We start from the raw sequence: 22,806 nt of genomic DNA on the forward strand, positions 1-22,806 counted from the left end.
TTCTCGGCATTTTTATATTATAATATATGTACATTTAGCATACACACAAACCTTCCTCTCGAATGAATTCTTTATTTCGATGAAAACCGGATCAAAACGCGTTGCGTTAAAAGATCTAAGCTATGTACAGGATAAAGGAAATCGAATGGATACGAAAAAAACAACACTAAGAATTATAATTATAGCATTTAATTTAATAGTAAATTACATTCAGCATATAAACACTTATATATAATAAAATAAATAAGAATAAATTAAAATTTCAACTATATCTCAAATATTCCTAATGTCATGTCAAAAAAACACTTCAATGGTGTCCTGCCATTCCGTGCAGTGTTATATCATGATATTATATTTCATTTACAATGAAATACATTTTCTTTAATGATATAAGTAGGCGGATGGGTAGGTGGGCCACCCGATGGCAAGTGGTCACCACCTCTTCCTTACACCGCCCATAACTAACTAACTTTGGGAACTAAGATGTTATGTCCCTTGTTCCTGTAGTTACACTGGCTCACTCACCCTTCAAACCGGAACACAACAAGACTGAGTACTGCTGTTTAGCGGTAGAATATCTGATGAGTGGGTGGCACCTACCCAGACGGGCTTGCACAAAGCCCTGCCACCAAGTCATTCATACCACATATTAAGGAACCACTGTTCCTGCCTTGTAAAGGAATTACAGCATGCGTCACGCTTTAGACCGTAAAAATCTTCCTTAGACTAGTCGCGTATGATGTATATCATCTGACGTCTCCCGTAATAAGTAACATTAATATTAGCCATTCCTTACATCCCACCACTGGGTTGGTACCAGCTGACGGCCAACGGTAGAACCGCGTGCGCTATTTGCCCAAATAGAATAGGCGCGCTTCTCTTCCTGTTACACACTTCCGTCCCCTTTCATGAAATAGTTCCCACAAATTGCAGATAAATAAGTTACAAATCAAGAAAATACCATCAATTATCTCTAACTTAATGTAAGTACATCAGTCGGTATGTCTTTATTAACATATCGCCTCGTAGTCCTCATCCTAGCCGCTGCGACACTATCGAAAACCCACTTCGAACAAACTTGCCCACTTTCCCGCCCTATTGTAACGTCAAAGTCAGCTGTGACGTTTCCGCCATTTTGTTTTTTCGCGCCGTTTCGGTTGTCCTGCGTGATCGCGCCACAGAGTGTCAAGAGTTGGTTCACCGGTTCTTTTTGTTCCGCATTCTCGGATACACGTACTCGCATACCGTTAAATATGTCGTACGCGTACTCGGAATGCATTTTGCCAAGAGCTGCCCTCTCGATACGCGCCTTCTGTCGGGTTTGAATACATACACACTTGTATGAATATATAAAGATGTTAAAATTATTAAACTTATATATAATTATGAATTTTAATTTTTCTTTTTGATTGATTTTTATGCAACTTGTTTCTTTTATGAATTAAGTCACTGATTCTTGCCCGATTTAGAATCTGAATCCGGATCATAGTTGGATTGAAATTCAAGATTTTTAACCTCTGATCGAGAATAGTTACGTCATCTAAGTCTAAAATAATTTAAAAAAAAGCACAAACCTGGGATATCTTCATCAGATGTGGAACTTCGTAACCGAAATGGTGCAACCATCGCTTCGCCTTCACGGAATCCCTCGCCCACTGCGCGACCAGCACCCGGCAGCCCCTCGCAGCGCCCAACAACGCGTTTACTGTTCTAGGTTTGTCTTTTTTAACCAAAATCTCCATTGAACTTGTCAAAATGTTCCCATTATCCCGTTCGTATTGCGACATGTTCGCGATATCTTCGGCCATATTTGGATTTGAAATGTTCGCAACACCAGATATATTGTTGCAAGTACACAAAACGTCAGCAAAACTTGTTTCAGTTGGACGCTGAACGGTTACGTTATTGAGGAACATTTGCGAGAGGATTTCTTCCGGCGTGTTGCATTTTTGACACATGGTAATTTTATCATTTCGTCTCGTCGCGTGTATCCGTCTGTTTGTCACGGGTATTTCTGCTGAGGACGCGTTACAGGACCCCATTAGCACGTGGGTTGTCTTCTTGTTAACGTGATTTTGAACTTTGCCGTTCAACTGTTTTATTGCCTCCCATATCTCGTGACGTTCTTTTCTAGACATACCAGTTAATACCTGAAATTACAATAGAGAGCTCTGGTATTTTACTAGCAACATTGAGTTTTCGTGTTGCTTTTTTTATTTATTTATTGATATTATAATAATGAGCAAGACACATGCTTAGGAATGTAATCAAAGTCAAAGTCAAAAATCTTTATTCAATATAGAAGTGTTTACACTTGCTTATTGATTGTCAAAAATCTACCACCGGTTCGGAATTTAGCACCTCGGACCTGAGAAGAACCGGCGAAAGAAACTCAGCGGGATATATATATATATATATATATATATATATATATATATATATATATATATATATATATATATATATATATATATCTATATATATATATATATATATATATATATATCCCGCTGAGTATATATATATTATATAAAAAAAATATATATATATAGTAGTATATATATATATTTTTTTAACTCGTACTCGTGTAAGTCCGTAATTTTAATTAGCGTTCTATATCGATAGTCCACTATCGATAGACTATAGATAGTTAAGATGTTACCGATAGTATTGATAGTCTATCGATATCATTGTCACGTGTGAATACTATCGATAGTAACGATAGCTCCCCATGAGCAACACTATCGATAGTATTGCAAAAACCATTACTTTTAACCTAAACTATCGATAGTCCAAAACTATCGATAGTATCAATAGTATCGCTGCTACCAATAGTGTTGCTCAGCTATCGATACTAGCGATAGTACTATCGATATCCTGAATAGTTTTCGAGGTAAACTATCGATGGTTATGCAACTCTGATTTTAATGTATGTTCTGATTTTATTCTGGTTGTGTAACTCTAAAGTAATAAATAAATATGGTAGGCGTAATACTTACGATTCTAGGCGATCTGTCATTCTGATTTCTTGCAATAAATTTGTTTATGTTCGCGTGTTTCGTTGGAGCGGAGCCCACGAGCCTGCGCGCTATCCGTTCGGCGTGAGCGAGCTCCCTCCTCCCTCGCTGCGTCAGTTTGGGGGGTGTTTTTTTCGTCGCGATTGGCGTATCTTCTTTTTCTATATAGAAATATATTCAAAAGTTATAAATTGAAAATGTTAAAAAAAAATCTCTATTTAATTTAAATCACATACTAGCTACGGGTCCCGGCTTCACACGGGTACAATTAGGGTCTATATACAACTTTTATATAGAAGAACGAACTCCGGCTAAGAATTTTGAAATGTACTCCGCTATAATAAGCATGTATTACTCATATAAAACTTGACTTAAACTCTCTGTCTATCGTTGAAAACCGCATTAAAATCGTTTGTGTAGTTTAAAAAATGTAAGCGTCCAGCGGGACGACTTTGTTTTATACTATGTAGAGATATATTAGTTATATACTAGTTCAGTTAAAGGTCGGTTGATTCATATTAAGGGATAACATCTTAACTCCCAAAGTTGGTGGTGAATTCACGACGTTTTTTTTTATATTGTCCTCGTAGTAGCTCCACTCCACCTGGTGGTAAGTGCTAGTGGAGTCCAAACACGAAGACGGCCACTACTTTCACGAAGAACTGCACTAGCCGCCCTCATTTCGGCCCGGAAGAGGCCTCCTCACGCCTCGTTTGAAGGAATCCAGATCATCAGAGGAAGGGAACGCATTTGCTCAATTTTTAGCGGTGCGACAAAGTAAAGAGTTGCCAAGTTACTTCGTGCGAGATGTAACTGCTGTCACAGTTGGGCGGTGACATCGAGATCCAGCAGATACTACCTGATTCGTCGTCACTGTTGACGTCTGCCTCCTTCTGAGTGAACAGCTTCCTCTTGGACTTAGTCGGCCTCTGCGGCGTCAGCGAGGCGGGCAGCGCCCTACGAGCAGCCGTGTTCACACGGGTTTCAGGATCTGAAAATCATTGTACAGTCTATAAAAACAATAATAAAGGAAAATGTTAATGTTTATTTATACAGACATAAACTTATTTTACACTGGGTGAACTCAGCAGCCATGTGTGAAGGTGGACTGGCAAATGGATCACCTGTCCATGGACATTGATACTGTAAGGAATATTAATCACGCCTTTATAGCATGCGCTTATAATCTTGGGAACTAAGATGTTATGTCCCTCGTGTCCAGATTACAATACGAAGTATTGCTGTTTGGAGAAAGAATAACTGATGGATGGCACCCAAACGGGAATAAAGCCCTACAACCGAGTAAAGTTGTTACATATTATTCAAATTCAAAATTCGACATAGAAGTATTACACTTTCGTATTGATTGTCAAAATTCAACCACGGGTTCGGAAAGACACACCTCAGATATAAGAACCGGCGAAAGAAATTCAAACAGTAAGGACTATTTTTGCCTGATATTCGTGTTAGTGATAAATTACAGTGTCAACTCTATATAAGGACACTCAAGGGACTGTATGTATTTGGACGTTATAATGAGTTGTCGTTAAATGGAGCGAACAAAAATCTCTATTAGAAAAAGACAAAGTTTATTTCCAACTAAAGTTAGTAATTAAATACAACAATTCTAATTTGAACGCGATTGCGTATAGTCTGTTATTTTCGTCTGACGTCTTTTGCTGCCCCAGTAATATTGTTTTATTTTTTACTTATCCATATCGGTGCGATATTGAGGCATCTTGGTGATAAAAAAAGTTTTTTTTTTAAATAATTTTGCTGCTTCTAGAACTTCTTTATGCGTGCAAGCAATCACAATTTGTAAACTTAAGAACTGATTCCTTAGAAAGTTCGGTATGTGTGATGCCGACAGTTTATTACGGGCTAGGATAATCTGCGCAGTTTTTACTAATTATGGCGACTAAACCTAAACTTTTATTATTTAATGTGTCGTTTTCGAGAGTGGACGACGCTATATAGAGTATCATTGTATGGAAGACAAGCTGAACCAACCAAAGTCGAGTGATTTCGACGATTTAGAGTGTTTGTCGTTAAATCGACTGACGTTACATGGAGTTAACACCGTATTTATATTTAAAACGGCCTGGAGTAAAACGCTTCGTTCCCGAGGCGTGTTATCAACCATGAAGTCGTTTGTTATATGAACGTTCATCACACTACACGCGGGGGCGGAGCTGTGACGTCAAACGCGGGTAAAACTAATGTCTATTTCAATCGACACAAGAATAAAGACAACCTCCTGCAGTCACACATGCAATCCGCTAATAACTACGTTGTTATGTAGTGACAGGTACTAATTAATATATCTTTATTTATAATACATTTGACGACCTCCATGGTCGAGAATTGTCTACACCTTTCATGTACGCCACTCCGAGGTCCCGGGTTCGATTCCCGGCCGAGTCGATGTAGAAAAAGTTCATTAGTTTTCTATGTCGTCCTGGGTCTGGGTGTTTGTGGTACCGTCGTTACTTCTGATTTTCCATAACACAAGTGCTTTAGCTACTCACATTGGGATCAGAGTGATGTATGTGATGTTGTCCAATATTTATTTAATACAACCCTGTACCACTTAACTACTTATATCCACTTTAATTTTACTTCCAATGTCCTGATAAACAAAATCATAATCAAGCGCTCTACCATTGATATTCGCCAATTCAATGTCGAACCTGTCCATCTATGGTATACAGGGTACAATAATAAAAAATAAATATAATTGAAATGAAAGTACCTGGAGAGACAGTTCTGTCGGATCTGTCAAGGGATTTATCCGGCGACGTGTCGTGCGACGTGTCTGCGGTGTCTGTCGTATCGTGTTCCGTTTCACTGGACATCCGCAGACGGGCTGGTTTCCCTGTTTTAGCGTCAACGAATCTCAACATAACAAGTAGTTTGGAAGACGATCGGTCTCGTTACTGGAACATTTGAGTATTTCAATTTTGATACTTTATATTACAAAATATTCATTATTCAAGTACGTAATCATAATCATAATAAAAGCACTTTTGAATCACGTAACAGCGTTGAATTCAATTTAAAGCTACCACCGGTTCGGAAAGTAGATTCTGCCGAGAACAACCGGCAAGATACTCAGTAGTCTTTGATCTTTAACATAATCTTGAGTAATATGCCTTATTTATCAATGTTTTTTTGACATGAGCTTTAAATTTTTTAATAGCTCATTCAAATATGTTCTCACTAAGGCGTCAATGGGTGAATTATATTATTTTTTTCTTGGTAATATATAAAAATATACATAAACAATTATTTAAGTAAGTCCTAAAACGTTAGTAAAAATACCTTTGTCACTCTCGACACTGTCTGATAAGAGATTCTGCAACGATATGTTTTCTTGTTCGGCTTTTCTCTGTAAATAAAAAAGTAGATATTCATAAATCGTAAACGTTAATACAATTTGAACTTCAAATAAATATAATTGTACTCTTAAACTAATTTGGAATCTAAATATCGTGTCTACATGGGCATGGGATTTAAGCTTTTAAGTTTAAATCTTATTTTTAAAATGTACATTTTTGGCGCCTAAGCTATCCTTACTTTCCTGAAAATTTTAAGTTCAGACCAAGTTTACCTTCAAATTATACATGACAACTGAAAATAATATTTAACTGATTTTAACATCTTTTGTCTATATAAATACAAATATAATAAAACTACGAACTCCATAATTATACATATTACCGTAATCAGTCGACACAGATAAAAGTTGAAAATTATTTTCGTAGTTCGGTCATAAATTTTGTATAATAACGATAAGGAAGCATCGAGTACAGTGACGTCACAGGCGAGGCTCACCAGCAGGCGGCGCAGCGCGGCGGGCGAGGGCGGGTCGGAGGCGCGCGCGGGCGCGGGGAACACGCGCTCGGGCAGGCGCCGCCGCGCCGCCGCGCACGCCTCCACCCACAGCGGCGACACCAGCGCGCACGCCAGCGAGCGCGCGCGCGCCCGCACGCCGCGCGCGCCGCCTGCCGACACCGCGACTCGGTCATTTGTTGTGTGCGTGCGAGTGAGCCACGCCGGCTCACTCGGCGCCCAATGTCGGTGGCGCATTGGAGTTATGTATGGAATGATTAATATTTACGGCGCCAATGTCTGTAGGCACTGGTGACCGCTTGCCCGTCTGAGTACCTATTAGAACTTAGTGTTATGTCGGGGTCGGGAGTGAGCCAGAGTAACTACGGGGACAAGGGGACATAAAGTCTCATTGTTAGTTTCTCTGCTTGTTTAAAATGATAAAAATATATTGTTACTCTAAATAATGGAAAATTTCCCTGTTAACGATAACACTGCCTTCGCAGATATTAAAACGAATTGACTTGTTATTGTTTAATTTGATTACTATTGAGGTCTTAGTCTTGTTTAGTTACTATTTACTGCTTATTACTATAGAGTCCTCTGGCAAAGGGCCTACTCTAATACAGCCTTCTGGTATACTGTCTCATACTTTATAGTATAGATACTAACCAATCAAAAACAATGAGATTTAGACATAGAAAATTTTACTCCTTTTTACTAATCTGTTAACTGTTACCTATTCAAACTTAAACCGCTGAACCTATTTAGATGAGATTTGGTATGAGGATAGTTTCAGTCCTGTGGAAGGACATAGGCTACTAATTCACTTCTTAAGGGGGTAAAATGGGAGTTGAAGTTTTGCGTTCTATAAAGTTTTATAAATTATGTTTATGTGTGTATCTTATAGCAAATGAATTAATATTACATTCATAATAAAGTCCTTGAGCATGTTTATTGATAATATATTCCATTATCAATATAACATAAGTTTACTTTCTAATGATTTCAAGGTTGATATAAGAACTGTATACTCTATTCCAATGGGAATAGGAGAAAAGATAAATAAACAACTTTGACCTTGAATTGACATGACATTTTAGTTACACTAGTGAGCAGAAAATTATTGAGTGAATGGGTAAAGAATGCTAAGGAATTAAAATATATTTTATTGGTTTTACGTATTTTTTTATAAATTGCAAGAAAGGTACATATTCAAATTTTTAGATAGCAGCTTTTTTAGGCTTAAATAAAAATTAGGTCGTTAGTTTTGATTTGGATCGTGGTATTTCGCAAATAGCCTTATTAACTTATAAAGAGGTAGTTATTTTCAGTGATAAGTCAACACACTCACAATTATTTTCAGTTTTGATAGCGGACCAAACTAGTTAATTAGACATTTGACAAGCGTTATCATAATATTTACATTTAAAAGATACCTTTATGCTTATTTATATAAAAACATAAGTTTCATACCCTGAGACCAAACTAGATGTGTAACGAGAGGACTCCATGTTGGTACCACGGAAGCACCGAGAGCTGTAAGCGCAGCCCTAAGGGGTAACGCTTTAGGCTCCGATCCTACGTCCACAAGGACCACTATTCCACGAAGTACTTCAGAAACTGCAAACTGTAAAAAACATTATAATATTAATAAATGCTTTTGTTAAAAACTTATTGCTATATGTAAAGTTAGTAAAATAGACTAAAAAGTGGTGAAGTAATAATAATAAAATACTTTTTTGTATACCTAGACGAAAGAAAAACAATCTTACATATAATTTTATTTAAATATACAGTCATATTAGTAAAAAGCAATTTTTACCATGTGTAAGGGTAGAAGCAAAATATTCTTAGATAAACTAATATAGGCAGGTTTCCTATCTATATCATAATTAATAAGAGTCAAGCTGCTTATGGGGCAACTAGTCAAGTAAATTTTTTGTTGTAAAACATAAAAAAGGTGCACCTTGTTTTGGAAAAGGTTTTAGTATAAAATGATTAAAAAAATAGTTGCTTTAAAATTTACATTATTAAAATGCCTGTTTTTGTATTAAATATATGATAGACTGAGATAAAAAAAATGTATACCCTATTATTGTTTGATGTGGTATTTATAATCTATACTAATGTTATAAAACTGAATAATGTTTGTTCATTGAAACATACTATTCTCAAGAACTGCTGCTCCAATTTGAAAATATAATTCAATGTTTGATAACACTTTTATCAAGCAAGGCTATAGTATATATATGTTTCATAATTTTAATTTTACGACTAATAGGAATGGAGTATCAGTGAAAAATATTGCCTTCTTAGAGCTTCCATTGCGTGCGCTGTATAAATGCTTAGTTTTGCATAATTCATACTTAGAGAAGTCACTATGAGCAGCTAGTCAAAACATAAATGTTTAACTTACATTCGTTTTTTCATTGATTTTTGTAATCTGTTTACTAGTTGGTCCATTCTTCTTTGGGAATGAAATTATTAAATTATGCTGCTTTTTAGTAAGGACATTCTTGTTGTTTTGTTTTAAAATTGGTTCGTTGCTTGTCCCTTTTAAAGCTGACCATTCATCCCTTAGGCGTAATCTTTCAGCAATCGCTGAGCGTCTCTGAAATATTTTAGAGTATTTAATGTATTAAAAAAGATTAATTTAATCTTTTTAATTTAATAAAATCACATTTATAGTGCATATGAACACTATATATCTTAATTTATTAAATTATAAAACTCAAGTTGTAATACTCTTTCATAATAAAAACATGCAGAAACATTAAATTCACATATACAAATTAAAGATCTGATATATGAATGAAGACAAATGTCTGTGTATAGTGTAGTTCAACTATAAGAGTGCAATAACATAATTCAACAGCAAATTGATGTGATATCATTGGTAAACCTTGGATTGACCTTATTATTGTTGGTTGAATCCATGATATTCTTTATGGATTTGGGAATTAAATGTTGTTTTAAACATAGACGAAAACCATATTATTTAAAATCACATTATAGCTGAGCTATTAATAAATTGCTTGAAATATGTATATCTAAGGTTTGTTCATCTTTATACCTATGTACTACTATTATTCCTACTTTGATTGGAATAGGCTATATATAACAATAGAAAATATATTGTTAAAAAGATATAAGAGGGTAATCTGAAGAGATAATTTATTAACATATAAGGGTTTGTAAATGTTTTTTAATTTATATGCAAAACTGTAGTTACTGAGCTAAGACTTGTGTCTAAGGACTGTGATGTGTGGCAGAGAGAAGTGGTCCATCCAGTGGTACATCGGTGGGAAGAGTTTGCCTGCTTTGCAAACAAAAAGAGGTAATGAATTAGTGTTGTATTGAAAATAAAGAAATATTAATCAAAGCCGTTTGTGTATTCTTTACTCCTTCTGCCATTGGAATGAAAGAATACATGTTTAAAAACACATTTACAAGCAATTGACTACATGAGTCAATTCTAGGGAAACTGTTAAGTTATCGTAAGTTATAGAGTAACACATTCACTTACAAGTCCTGCAGCGCTTTTGTTATTTTCTTTATCCATGCTATCATTAAATATTTCGAGTAAATATCACAAAAAATGTTTAAAAATGTTTAATTACACAATTTCATTATATAGCACTTAACATGGCCATACAAAAATTTATAATATGTCAAACTTGTAAAATATTATAAAATTTAATATATTTTTCAAAATTAAAACCCAAATCAACAAGTCACAACAAGTTTGTCGATCGTAATTCGTAAGTAAACACTAAACAGTGACAGTTACAGTTAGTATGCAGCAACGCCAGCAACTGACAGCAGTGCTAGTGGTGCATCTTTAATGTTATCGATTAATAGTAAAACTGCGATGAATAATGGGATTCAAATATATATACTTTTTTTTTTTTTTTTGATATATTGTTAATAATTTTTATATTCATAATAAATGTAAGATTGTACACCATGTGAAAAAAGATAATTAATAATATAAATTATGAAGAACAAATAACTTACTAATAAATGTATTTTTTTAATTAATCATAAATAAAAAAAATACAAATAATAATCAGTATTTATTAATAAAAACAAAAAACATATAAAGATTTTATGAATATGTTTAAACGGAACATAAAATTTACAGTAGATAAATTGTAGTTAGAAATATATGTCGACAGTCGACTGAAAAATAATTACTTCAAATCACTATTTTCATATGTCAACTGATTTCAAATGTCATATTATTGTCAAAAAAATTGGATATGTGGTGACCATATATCGTCAGGCTGCGAGCGATGCAAACTGGCCGTCTTGATTCCACTATTGTATCCAGTTTGTGACGCGCAAAAAAAGGCGAATCAACGGACAGCGGAGCATCAGTCGACCCGCGGCCGCCTCAGTAGACCGCTATATTCCTTCCCCGCGTCGAACCTGTCTTCTTTGGTATCCGCTATTATCGTGCCCGCAACGCAATAGCGCTTATCTTTCGCCTTATAGTATTTCTTTAAACTTCCTTACGTTATCGATATCTTTTATTCTATATTTATTTTATATCTTTTTTTAATTAATATTTTTGTCAAAAAAATGTCATAATTTAGTTTGATGAGAGTTTTATTCCGAGACATCTATTAGCAACCAATAGATACATGCACAAGTAAATTAAATTTGTATTATAATAATATTAACATTTAAATTAAAAGAACCCTTTTTTAATTTAATAACTTCATTAATTTATTACTTTACTAATACATTATAGTATCAAAATTAAATTAAAAAATGATAAAGAACTATTTTTTTTTTTTTGTTTTAATAGCTGTGGATGGGTTAAATAGAGCCTTAGTTCAATTTTCATATAAATCATGAAATAAACCATTAATTTTCTATAGATTTAGTCAATGTGAAACGAATGGTGGATATGAGAAGTAATATTATGTATGACTATGTTCTCATAATATTTTCCATTTAATTACGAATATAATGAGTTTATCATGATATAAAATAATACTGATTATAGCAATGTCAATTCCTGAGTCTATTTTTATGGTTGGTTAACAAATCTGGGGTCTTCAGATCGCGCTGATTATAAAAATCATTTGCTGTAACCTAATCTTCATTTAGCTTATTTTCTCTTCAGCTTTTGCCAAATGCAATATTACACAATTTAATAATAACTTAAAATATATCAATAATTGTATCTCGTTATCACGAAATATGCTGAGCTGCTGATTGCATCGTATCATAGACGGGCGAATAGATCTCTTTTAAACTTCATAACAAAGAGACTCTTCATAAAACATTAAAACGTTGATGTAACACGCAGGGATTTAAATCCTCTTATGAATGATTATTTATGAACTTGTATCATTGCTTTCCTTTTCTAAATCACTCATAAGAGAGAGACGCAATATCAAAATGTAAATAATTTAAATGATGGTGCATAAAACAAACATATACCTATACTTCTATAAATAGTTGGAAAATAAACAAAAACATTTTCAAATTCATTGTTTATATTTTAAAGCGTTGAGTTAACATTTCTTACATCTGTCATGTTAAGTTTAAGATGAAGTTTGAACTTCAAAGAGGCTTTTTAACGTAAAACCATCTTTCAAGGGCTCAATTGCTAAGCCTAAGTACGAGTTATATACAGGTTGAATTTCCGAATCTTCTCTGGAATGCGCTTGTTGTGATGCCAAATACAAACTCGGTCCCATTTCACCGCGAGGTTCGCCGATCTCTTCCAACTCTTCTATGAAATCATGAGACGGTTTGGCCACCTTGACAAATAAAAAATAAAAAACATGACACAGTTCGTTAAAACCTCTTACTTGAAGGTTTTCAGCTTCAATGAAAAAATAAATGACAATGTTTTTCTTTAAATGAGTGTAATTGTTATGCGAAGTTTAATTTACAAAATATTGAGTTCTTTTTAAATTTCATTGTTTATACATATATTGTGTGTACACTTATGTTAATAAGCTCTGTCGGTTAATAAGCTTTATCAGTGCGCCATTGTGATGAATCTTAATTGATCATAAGTATGCTGTTGTGAGCTCATTGTTTAATGTCTCCTCATTGATTCGCTATATATTTGATCAAATTGAGACGATCATGTTTTGCAGACAATTATAGAGAGACTACAGACGGAAGTAAATAAAATTCAGGATATAATTGGTTAATTTAAGACAAAAATCTCTAGTACAAATTTCTATATTAAGCAAACAATGCAAAAAATCCTAGAGATGAGGGAGAAATTTTGGATTTGATTCGTTTTTTTTTTTGGTTAGGCGAACGGGCAAAAGGGCCGCCGGATGGTAAGTGGTCACCACCGCCCATAGACAATGACGCTGTAAGATATGAAGACCAATGCGCCACGAACCTTGGGAACTAAGATGTTACGTCCCGTCTGCCTGTATTTACACTGGGTCACTCGCCCTTTAAACCGGAACACAACAATACTTAGTATTGCTGTTTCGCGGTAGAATATCTGATGAGTGGGTGTTACCTACCTAGACGGGCTAGCACATAGCCCTACCACCAAGTAAATCTTTAATCTTTTAAGTCTTCAATCAGAATATGATAATAGCTGATAATCTACTCTGTAACAACGAAATCCATTTCGACTGTTGTCAATTGAGTTATTTGTTATTACGGAATACAAAATTACGAAATGTCAGAAACTGTTACATGACCGAGTCAGATCAGTTTTAGTAACTTTTCAAATTACCTCAGTTCCCCAGTTCATTTCAACACCAAACACCGGTCTTTCAGTGTATGCTTGATGTAAGGTCTGAAGCTCAGTGAGTAATGGTCGAAGTTTCTCTTTCGGATCAGCTCGGAAGCCCAGCACATAACCACCAGATGTAGCTCGGATTACTATGACCAATGCTTCGCCGAATTTTGAATCTCGGATTGCGATCTGGTATTGAATTTTAAGATTTTATTAATACATTTTGTAATTAATTTCAACCGATTTTATGTGCACATAAAAGGTAAAAATCTTTATTTTATATTATATGCTTCGCGAGGCTTGATTCAGGTCTTAACGTGATATTATACTATCTAAAATATATCCCCTTAGCCCAGCCGTGGGGTACTTCAGTAACAAATCCTCGTATTGTCGATAATTTTCTGTCCCCACACGAACACTTTGCCGAAACAGTTGTTCCAAACAGCGTTGGGTTATTTACCTGATTACTGCAGTAGAATTGAGATAAAATTATCATCAGCTACTCTCGAAAGGGGCTTACATTTCAATATGGCACAATGAGGCTTTACCTTAACCGGACGTATTCATTTTTAAAAATCTACTTTTAATCCTGGTCCATCTATCGGTCATCGAATGATGGCCAAAGAAGTTTCGCTTCGAAAAATACTTAATAAGATGTATTTGTAGACTTACACTTTCAATAGTTATATACGGCATCGATATGTTAAATGCGTCGTTAATGTCTGCGTACCAGACGATCCGTACATTGCTCACTATCATCGTTCCCAAGTTACCAGATTCGCTTGAAAGGTTCCAAATACCAGACTCGTTGAGGCTAATCTTAAAAAAAAAACAAGACGATTATATATTGCTAAATTTTATATTTGGCAAACCAGACAAATGCTACCTGTATTGGACAGTTTGATCACTGGTCACTGGTCATATTGAGATTGGCGCTGTAAAGATTGCTTTCAAGGGTCTGCAATAACGCGGACTTTTGAAGTTACGGACTTGATCCATTGGTCCACACTTACAGGTGAACCCGCGACACGCTCCTAATTTTGTGTTGAAGGCCATAGGAAGCCAATCTAATACTAATTATTCTTTATAAGATCGTACTAATTAACAGAGATGTTATGGAACTACGTAACCGAAAGCGATAAAAAAAAATAAGTATTATATTATTTTTGTATTATATTAGATATTTTAAATCTATTCGTTTCTTTTTTCTGCGATTATACCTAATACTGAATAATAGCCTATAAATAAATTGAAATTAAAATCTTGTGATTTTTTTCTTTGACAATTTCTAAATAATGCAATCGAAAGTATTTGAAACGATCGGATAATCCGATATAATTTCGTAACCGAAATCGTTATAAAAATATTCATATATCCGTATCCATAGCCAGATTCGAAACCGCTGTTACTTTTCAACAGTATAAAGTGGAATAAAGTGGTAAGTACACAGGTAAGGGCATCACATAGACGAGCTTGTACAAATTCCGAACACCAATTAAATCTATAATATATATTCGAATTTATCATAATTTACAAAAAAATATTCCCTTAAAAAAATTAGTATTTTTTTTGGCACAATTTCTATGGACGTAATCTGTTTTATTGTAACATTTTACTGTACTATTGGTTGGCGGCAATTTGATTTTGGTGGGATATTTTCGCTAATGCGACGGAAATGGAGGGGTTACTATAGATATGTAGAGGAAGTAGGGTCAAATATAACACATCATTAGCGACAATGATGAAATATATATATTTTTTAACAGGTATTCTTAACATCTGTTGGTTTTATACATTATTGTGTGTTAAATATTAAGACCAACTAAAAAAGTAGTGTACCTGAATTGAGCATGAACGGAGAATTAAGCCAAGATGATTTGATTTTTACCTTTAGACTTAACTAATTTCGTTATGCTAGTGCTTCAATGTAGAGTAAATAAACTCACTTTTAAAAAAAAATCTATTTCTTTTCTACTTCTGGTTGTAGAATGTCTTACTGATAATTGCTAAAGAAAGTTAATTACGTATATTTAATTGATTTCTCTGTACGCTTATATACTAATGGATCGCACGCGGTTGCGGTTGAAACTTCGCGTTTATTCAACAGTTTTCTACAAATTTCGAAACCTATGACAGGTTTTGGTTTCATTTAATTTAATTGTAAACTGACGACTTCTGTGCGGACGTTTTACATTAGTTTTTTCTGTCCGCCCAGTAACTTCTTTCTGCACTCTAAAATTAATTTTTTGTTAAATCGTAACAATTTACTAAATTGTAATCAAGAATCCTCTTTAATTTTCTGCACATGTAAGGCTGGAGCTCTTCGAAATAAGACTTTAGATATTTTATGTGCATGTAGCTGATGTAACAAGGGCTATAATAACTTGGACTACAACAATAAGTTTTTTGTTAAATTCAAACGTGCACGAAGCCGAGGGCACACCTCTTTTAGTCGGTCTCACTGAATAAACTATTATCGTCCTACTGTCCTTATCCCAATTTTATTTGAGGTCGGCGCAGCATGCCTTCTTCTCCATATTTCTCTGTCTGACGTTATCGTCTTTCACACGATCCGTCCATCGTTTCTTTGGTCGTCCCCTACCTCTATATCCATCTACATCCATGCTCAAGACCTTCCTCACAACATGGTCTTCATTCATCCGCATAACATTCCCATACTATAACAGCCGGCTTCCTCATAGCTTCTTGGTAACTGGTGCCACTTTCAAACGTCCTCTTATGTACTCATTCCTTGCTCTATCCATTCGCGTATCACCACACATTCCTCTCAACATTCCCATCTCCGCCACATGCAATTGTCTTTCAGTTATCCCTTTTGTAGCCCAACTCCCAACCCAACTCTGATCCATATAGGAATAAACTGAATAAACTATTAATAAATTTAAATTACCTTTTCAAGTGGCAATACTCGTAATTGTTTATTATGTATAAATGCTCCTCTTAGTTTCAGATCGCGATACAATCTTGACACTGCGTATGATCTGAAAAAAAAACAAGACCATTGCAGTCAAAAGACAAGTAAATTATGGTCTGTTTTCTTGTCAAATGTGACCAAAAGTAACTTAAATGTCATATTTATACAGATTTGGAGAAGACTTGATACCGCAAGCCGGACGCCAAGCGTGTCCGAAGTCTGACGTGCTACTTTAGTTTGTGTTCGTGTAATTGTCCCGTTATAAACTGTAATAATTATTTTTTGGTATTATTTTGAGTCAATGGAGGTAACCTACCATCGGTAAGTAATTTAGTTGTTCAAATAGCTGTACTAATTTTTAAATCATTTATAACGCAGGACGAACACATGAAAAACGGAGCGGTATAATAGCCAAAAAAGCCTTCAATTTTATTTTTTTTCATTAAAATAATATCCGATTTTTGTGTACCACTTATGATTAATTATGATGGTACTGAACCAGAAATATTGACACAATCAACTGTACAAAGTTTTAAACTTAATCAGAGGAATGGCTTAGGAAAGCAGACGACACAGACCAAGAAACTATAAAATAATTTATATCATTCATATAATTTCAGCGTACTGTTATTATTAAAATTAACACGTATATTATATACATCACTAAAAACAAAAAACAGTCTAGATTTTTAAAATGAGACTTCTTTTGGCGCGAAAATATTAAGCTGATTTTAAGTGCAGTGTATCTTTATTCTATCGTGACACTTTTGTCATTCGTTGAGCTGACTCAACGAATGACAAAAGTGACACACACACACACACACACGTATTTTTTTACTTACTTATGAACACCAACAACGGACGTGTAATGCCTCACACAGTTCGGAGACAGGTTAGTGAATACAAATTCGTATTTATTTGTTCTGTAGCCAGCTAACACGTACAACGCCTGTGTTGTGCCTCTCAGACCGGAGTTGACGATCTTTGTGTTTGTTGATAGAAAACAGTTGAGACCAATGGCTGGAAACAAAATAAAATCGACTGAAAAATTCGCAGAGAAGCATTAGAACTTAGTACGGACGGTATTTCTAATTATTTACTTATTACTTAGACATATTTTGTAGCCTTAAAGTATTTTCATATATCGCACTACAGAAACGCAAACAGAAACGGGACCACTTTATTCTTGCTGTGCGTAACAGCTACGCTTGACACTCGTCAAACGTCACACTTTACTAAAGTCCATCTAGACATATAGATAATAATCAATATTTGCAGTCACAATGACGCCCAAACAATGTTAAATTATCGGTGTGCCCATTATATTATACATTTTTCGTTGTCTTCATTCTGACATAAGTCATGCCACGCACACTAAGACATCTTGTACGTACGAGCTTTACTCATACTAATGCAGGCTGATAATTTCAACTTCGTGAGTGTACCTATACATTAATGAACGGTATTTTGTATGATATTCAACTGACTACAAATTGGTACTAAAGAAGATTTGCCAAGAACAGTCTACATAGAAATCTGTCACTGAATTTGGGTATTCAAAACGCAGTCAATGCAATTTAAATTGAATGAATATCTCAGGATTTTCCATTGAAATTCATTTCATTCAACGTACAACCTCAATTTAAACCATAAATTTATTGAACACTTTATAGGTATCAGAAATAAAACTGAATGTTTTGAATAAAAAAATAATTATTACTTAAAGAGAACATCCAAGTAAGAACAGTTAAATTTATATTAAAGAAAAGGTATAATCACGAAAGCTATGTCTGGCGCGTAAAGTAGTCACGTGATATTATTTCATATTTCAAATGAATTTAAACGAAGATATTACAGATTTAAAACGCAGGAACATAATGGTTTGTATTGTCTAATGACTGAACTATGAACGTTGTAAGACATTCTGTAGTATATTTAGTATCAGCATTGCACCCGTGCGAAGTTGGGGCGGGTCGCTAGTATAATAATATTAACCTTTAAGTATTACTTAGATTAAAATGTCTAAAATGCGTTGAATATTCAGGTATGTTGGGTTAGTAGTTTTTCAGTTAGACATTACATAAATCACGTCTCCTCATTGAATGTTATTGATTGTATTTTATTATATTGTACTTATATGTATAAAATATTATAAATGCGTCTGTCTATCTGTTTTTGTTATTGTCTCTTAAACGGCCAAACCGTTGAACCAACACGAGACGATGAACCCCAAAAAACTAGCGAAGCCACGTCCTCAAATAGTTTATGATAAAGTACTGAATTAAATATAATTACACAGGTTAATCCGGGGAGAACCCAGAGAATGCCAGATAATCCTCAAATTCGTGACCACAAGTCTTCCTTTCATGCCACTGTTTCCCTTCGTATCTTCTATCGGTTCTATTCTGTCAAATACCTTCTCTCCAGCTCGAAGTTTTAGAAAACTGAAAATAATTATCTCATTACAAGTTTTTGTTTAACTTATATTATGCTACTTAGCATGTGTATCGAGTTTTGCAACTGAAGGTGCAAATAGTTTTGAATTTAGCTAATATTGTTTAATACACTGTAGATGTATTGAAGTTATTGGCACCGATAACTGAGAAGTTAAGAAGAAGAACTGGATGGATCGTGTGAAAGGCGATATGGCCGGAAAGAATATTACTTGTGAGATTTCGTCAGGCAGAGAAGTATGGAAGAAGAAGATGTGCTGCGCCGACCCCAAATTAAATTGGGATGAGGATGAGGATGATGACATGTATTGAAGATATTTTTTAAGGTGATTTGATAGCTTATATATGGACGTAAAATTAACCACAAAATCTTTTTAATTTAATATAAATTCAGTCTTAGACGTCTATTAGACGTTTTTTCAAATGAAGGGCTAAGTCCAGTAGTGTGATATTTAAAGGCTCGTTATTTTGAGTTAAGAAAAAATAAATTGAAATTTTTATAGTGTATTTTTTGTCTTTACTCTGACTTATCACGTGCACACTAAGAATCTTAGAAGCGCGAGTGTCACTCACATTAGTGCACGCTGATAATATTTGAATGTGCATAGATCTATATTTTATTGTAAGTGACACTGGCAGAATATTTTGTGTCTTGCGTAAATAGACGTCAGAAGAAAAACAAAAAAAAAAAACAACATTTTCAATCTCCATACAAAGTCCACACAAAGGAAACCACAGGCAGAGCTCATAGGAAATAAACAATATCTCACTCAAAAGGTAGATCAAATAACACTTCACGGTCTTCCCACACAACGCCTTTTTTAGCTTTCGACATTTTATACATATATTGTGTTTCATAAAGGATATCGGCTTCAGTGTTTTTATTTTTGTATCTATGGAAACGCGTAGTTGGATAATAAAGCAAATACAGCGCTGTCACATTAAAGCGCTTCAGTCTACAGCTTGTTTTAAAATGACAACTTGATTGTTAGAAAGATAAACAACATTATTTTATTTATTCGTTACGTCTACAAAAATTCATTATACGTGTTAACAACATACATTTATATACATGGTTTTATTTAATTCAACGATTTGTGGTCTGCTATCGCGAATTCCTCCAATGATTATACATTATTTGGTAACGTTTTGGCCACTTTTTAAGTACCATAACACGAATGACGCATTTTGTGTTTCAGCAGTTTTTGCTCAATGAGCATATTCATTTCGTTTTGTGTTTGAGATGGTTATAAGAGCGACCAAAATCAAAGGATGAATGTCTTCTTGAGAAAATATATAAAAATAGAGATTAATTGAACCGAGAAACAAACTGTGATGAATTATGAATAATCGAATCAAATAAACCGGAAATTACTGCAAATAGTAATGTGAAAGTTTATTTTTTAACAGACTATAAATAATTTTATAAAAACGGCTACCTATATAAAACTCATACTAGATAAAGATTCACTTTGTAAATCACATATTATAATATATTATTAAAGTTATAATAAATTATTTTTAATTTATTATAACTTAACAATTTAATTATTAATATAAATATTATTTAATTATAGTCATACTTACTTTTTACCCTCGTATATGCATCGTGGAGTGTGTGTACCTTTTTTGTCTCTGTCCATAAAAAGAACTCACAACACAGATATTGCTATGTGCATTGAACAAAATTATGAAAATTGATTATTTTTAATATTTTATGGAGGACTTATTAAAAAATGATGCTCATGTATGAATCTTTGTTTATTTTTTATTTCAAATGTTGCTGTCGACAAATGTTTTTGATGACCTTTAAAAATGACAATCGAAAATATTTATCTGTGGTTTTTCGCGCGTAAACAGGCAAGATGGCCGTTCGCTTAGCGCCAATAACTTCGTTATGGCAGTGCTGTCAATTTTAAAAGTGGTTAAGTGTAAACGACAAGTTACTAATCGTCGAAAACATCTTAAAAGCCCAATTTTATCAGATTTGTCTCCTTTGTCGTTTAAGTTTTAATAAAATTTATCGTATTTTGACATTTAAGGGAAATGAAAATTGTTCTGACGTTGTCTGTTCTTTGGGCATTATTAATTAATTACTAACGAAGTATTTAATTCAATCTATTATTATTAAAATTTTAGTAATTAGACCAATATTATTAACAGTATGAAATATTCGGAAATTAATTAATAAAATAAATTAATGAAATCATTTGTTTAGGTACCACATATTCTACTAGCAAAGATCAACTCAGTATGTTGTTATGTTGTTTTTTTTACTTTTACAGTATTGTGGTCAGTGAGCCAATGGTAATACAGGAACAAGGAACATTTTACTATCCAAGTTTGGTGGCGCCTTGACGATGTAAGACGTAGTTAATTTTTCTTACATTATACATGCCTATTTTAAAATTTTCAAAAATCAACAAATTTTATTAAAAAAGTCAATATGGCCGGTTTAATATATGTTGCTTAAAGCTTTTATGTTACGAACTCCATCAACTTAATGTTTACCATTAAAACGATCGTTAAATGTGGTTCACGTTTTTAATGGCTTTAAGTGTATATAAATTACACTCAGGTGTAATCAATCGTAATTTCATGTAAAAATGCATTACTTGAAAGTATATTTCTATAGATATTAAATTAATTATATGCAGCATATAATGATTAATAATAGCACTTTGTATTAAGAATGTGTGAAACGATCCTTATTTGTTTGTAGCTTGTTACTAAATAATTATAAAAAAATAAAAATAAAACTTCGTTTAAATCAGTTCTTATATAACAAGGCATTTAAACCCATATAAAAGTTTTATATAGATCCTTATTGTATCAGTGTGAAGTCGGATTTAGTACTACTTATTTATATCCTATATCTGTAGAAATGAATATACTCTTTTCCAACCATAACAGGAAACAGCCAAATAAACAACATTTGACAGCAAATCGACACGATATCATTGGTCGAGCGCTTGATTAATCTATGATATTCGCTATGGACTTCCAATAAAATGGTGTTTTGAACGTCAACGAAACTGTTATCGATATTTCGGAAGTAAAATTAAAATGGAAATAAGTTGTTAATTCGAATAGTGTTGTATTAAAAATACAGATATATTCATCATAAACTCTTAGATGTGCAAAGAAAAGCTGAGTTATTAGCAAATCGCATGAAAAACGTAAATCTAAGGTTTGTTTACCTTTTTTCCCATTTTCATTGGAATCAATACTAATGTTATAAATGTGAAAGTAGCTCTGTCTGTCAGTCGCTCTTTCACTGCCAGACCAATGAACCGAATTTGACGAAATTTAGTATGGAGCTAACTTGAACTCCAAGGACATTTTTTGACACGTGACAACCAACCAATAAAACGCGAGCGAAGCCGCAGGCGACAACTAGTAGAATATAAATATATTTGCAATAACGGATTCGGTCATGATGATTGTTCTTAATGAAGACTAGCTGATACCTTAGGAGATATAAGAAATAGGTTTGCTGAAAGAGATGAACTCCGCATTCTCTCTCTGATAGTCCGATGGGAAGCCCATCGTATCAATTACTTGGTGGTTATTTGACACTTTACTGCTGGCAGAGCTTTGTGCAAGCCCGCGTGAGTAGAAACTAGCCATAGATATATTCTACCGCTAAACAGTTATACTTAATATTGTTGTGTTCCGGTTTGAAGGCTGAGTGAGCCAGTGTATCTACAGGTGTATCTATAAGAGACATGTAATCGTAGTTAATAATGTTAATGGCGCATTAGTATTATGACTAATTAATATTTTTTAAAGTACCAATGTGTATAGGCAGTGGTGACCATTTTCCAATAGACAATA

The 22,806-nt window shown here is 33.9% G+C and overlaps 2 protein-coding genes across 2 annotated transcripts; both read right to left on the reverse strand.

The window, feature by feature from the left end:
- Positions 1 to 277: 277 nt before the first annotated feature.
- Positions 278 to 10,548, reverse strand: LOC113403827 (uncharacterized). The gene is made up of 10 exons (XM_026644443.2): positions 10,378 to 10,548; positions 9,268 to 9,462; positions 8,325 to 8,478; positions 6,852 to 7,021; positions 6,339 to 6,405; positions 5,770 to 5,892; positions 3,877 to 4,008; positions 3,000 to 3,178; positions 1,575 to 2,150; positions 278 to 1,312 (listed from the first exon to the last, which is right to left on the reverse strand). The coding sequence occupies exons 1-10, from the start codon at positions 10,411 to 10,413 to the stop codon at positions 974 to 976; spliced, it is 1,971 nt and encodes a 656-aa protein (XP_026500228.2). The 5' UTR covers positions 10,414 to 10,548; the 3' UTR covers positions 278 to 973.
- Positions 10,549 to 12,407: 1,859 nt separating this feature from the next.
- LOC113403829 (Bardet-Biedl syndrome 5 protein homolog) lies at positions 12,408 to 19,842 on the reverse strand. Its single transcript, XM_026644447.2, has 7 exons — positions 19,740 to 19,842; positions 18,812 to 18,960; positions 17,359 to 17,536; positions 16,493 to 16,583; positions 14,254 to 14,400; positions 13,579 to 13,770; positions 12,408 to 12,628 (listed from the first exon to the last, which is right to left on the reverse strand). Exons 1-7 carry the CDS (start codon positions 19,811 to 19,813, stop codon positions 12,410 to 12,412), a joined length of 1,050 nt encoding a protein of 349 aa, XP_026500232.1. The 5' UTR covers positions 19,814 to 19,842; the 3' UTR covers positions 12,408 to 12,409.
- Positions 19,843 to 22,806: the final 2,964 nt, after the last annotated feature.

Source organism: Vanessa tameamea, chromosome 20 (genome assembly GCF_037043105.1).
Source record: "Vanessa tameamea isolate UH-Manoa-2023 chromosome 20, ilVanTame1 primary haplotype, whole genome shotgun sequence".
Taxonomy (NCBI): Eukaryota; Metazoa; Arthropoda; class Insecta; order Lepidoptera; family Nymphalidae; genus Vanessa; species Vanessa tameamea.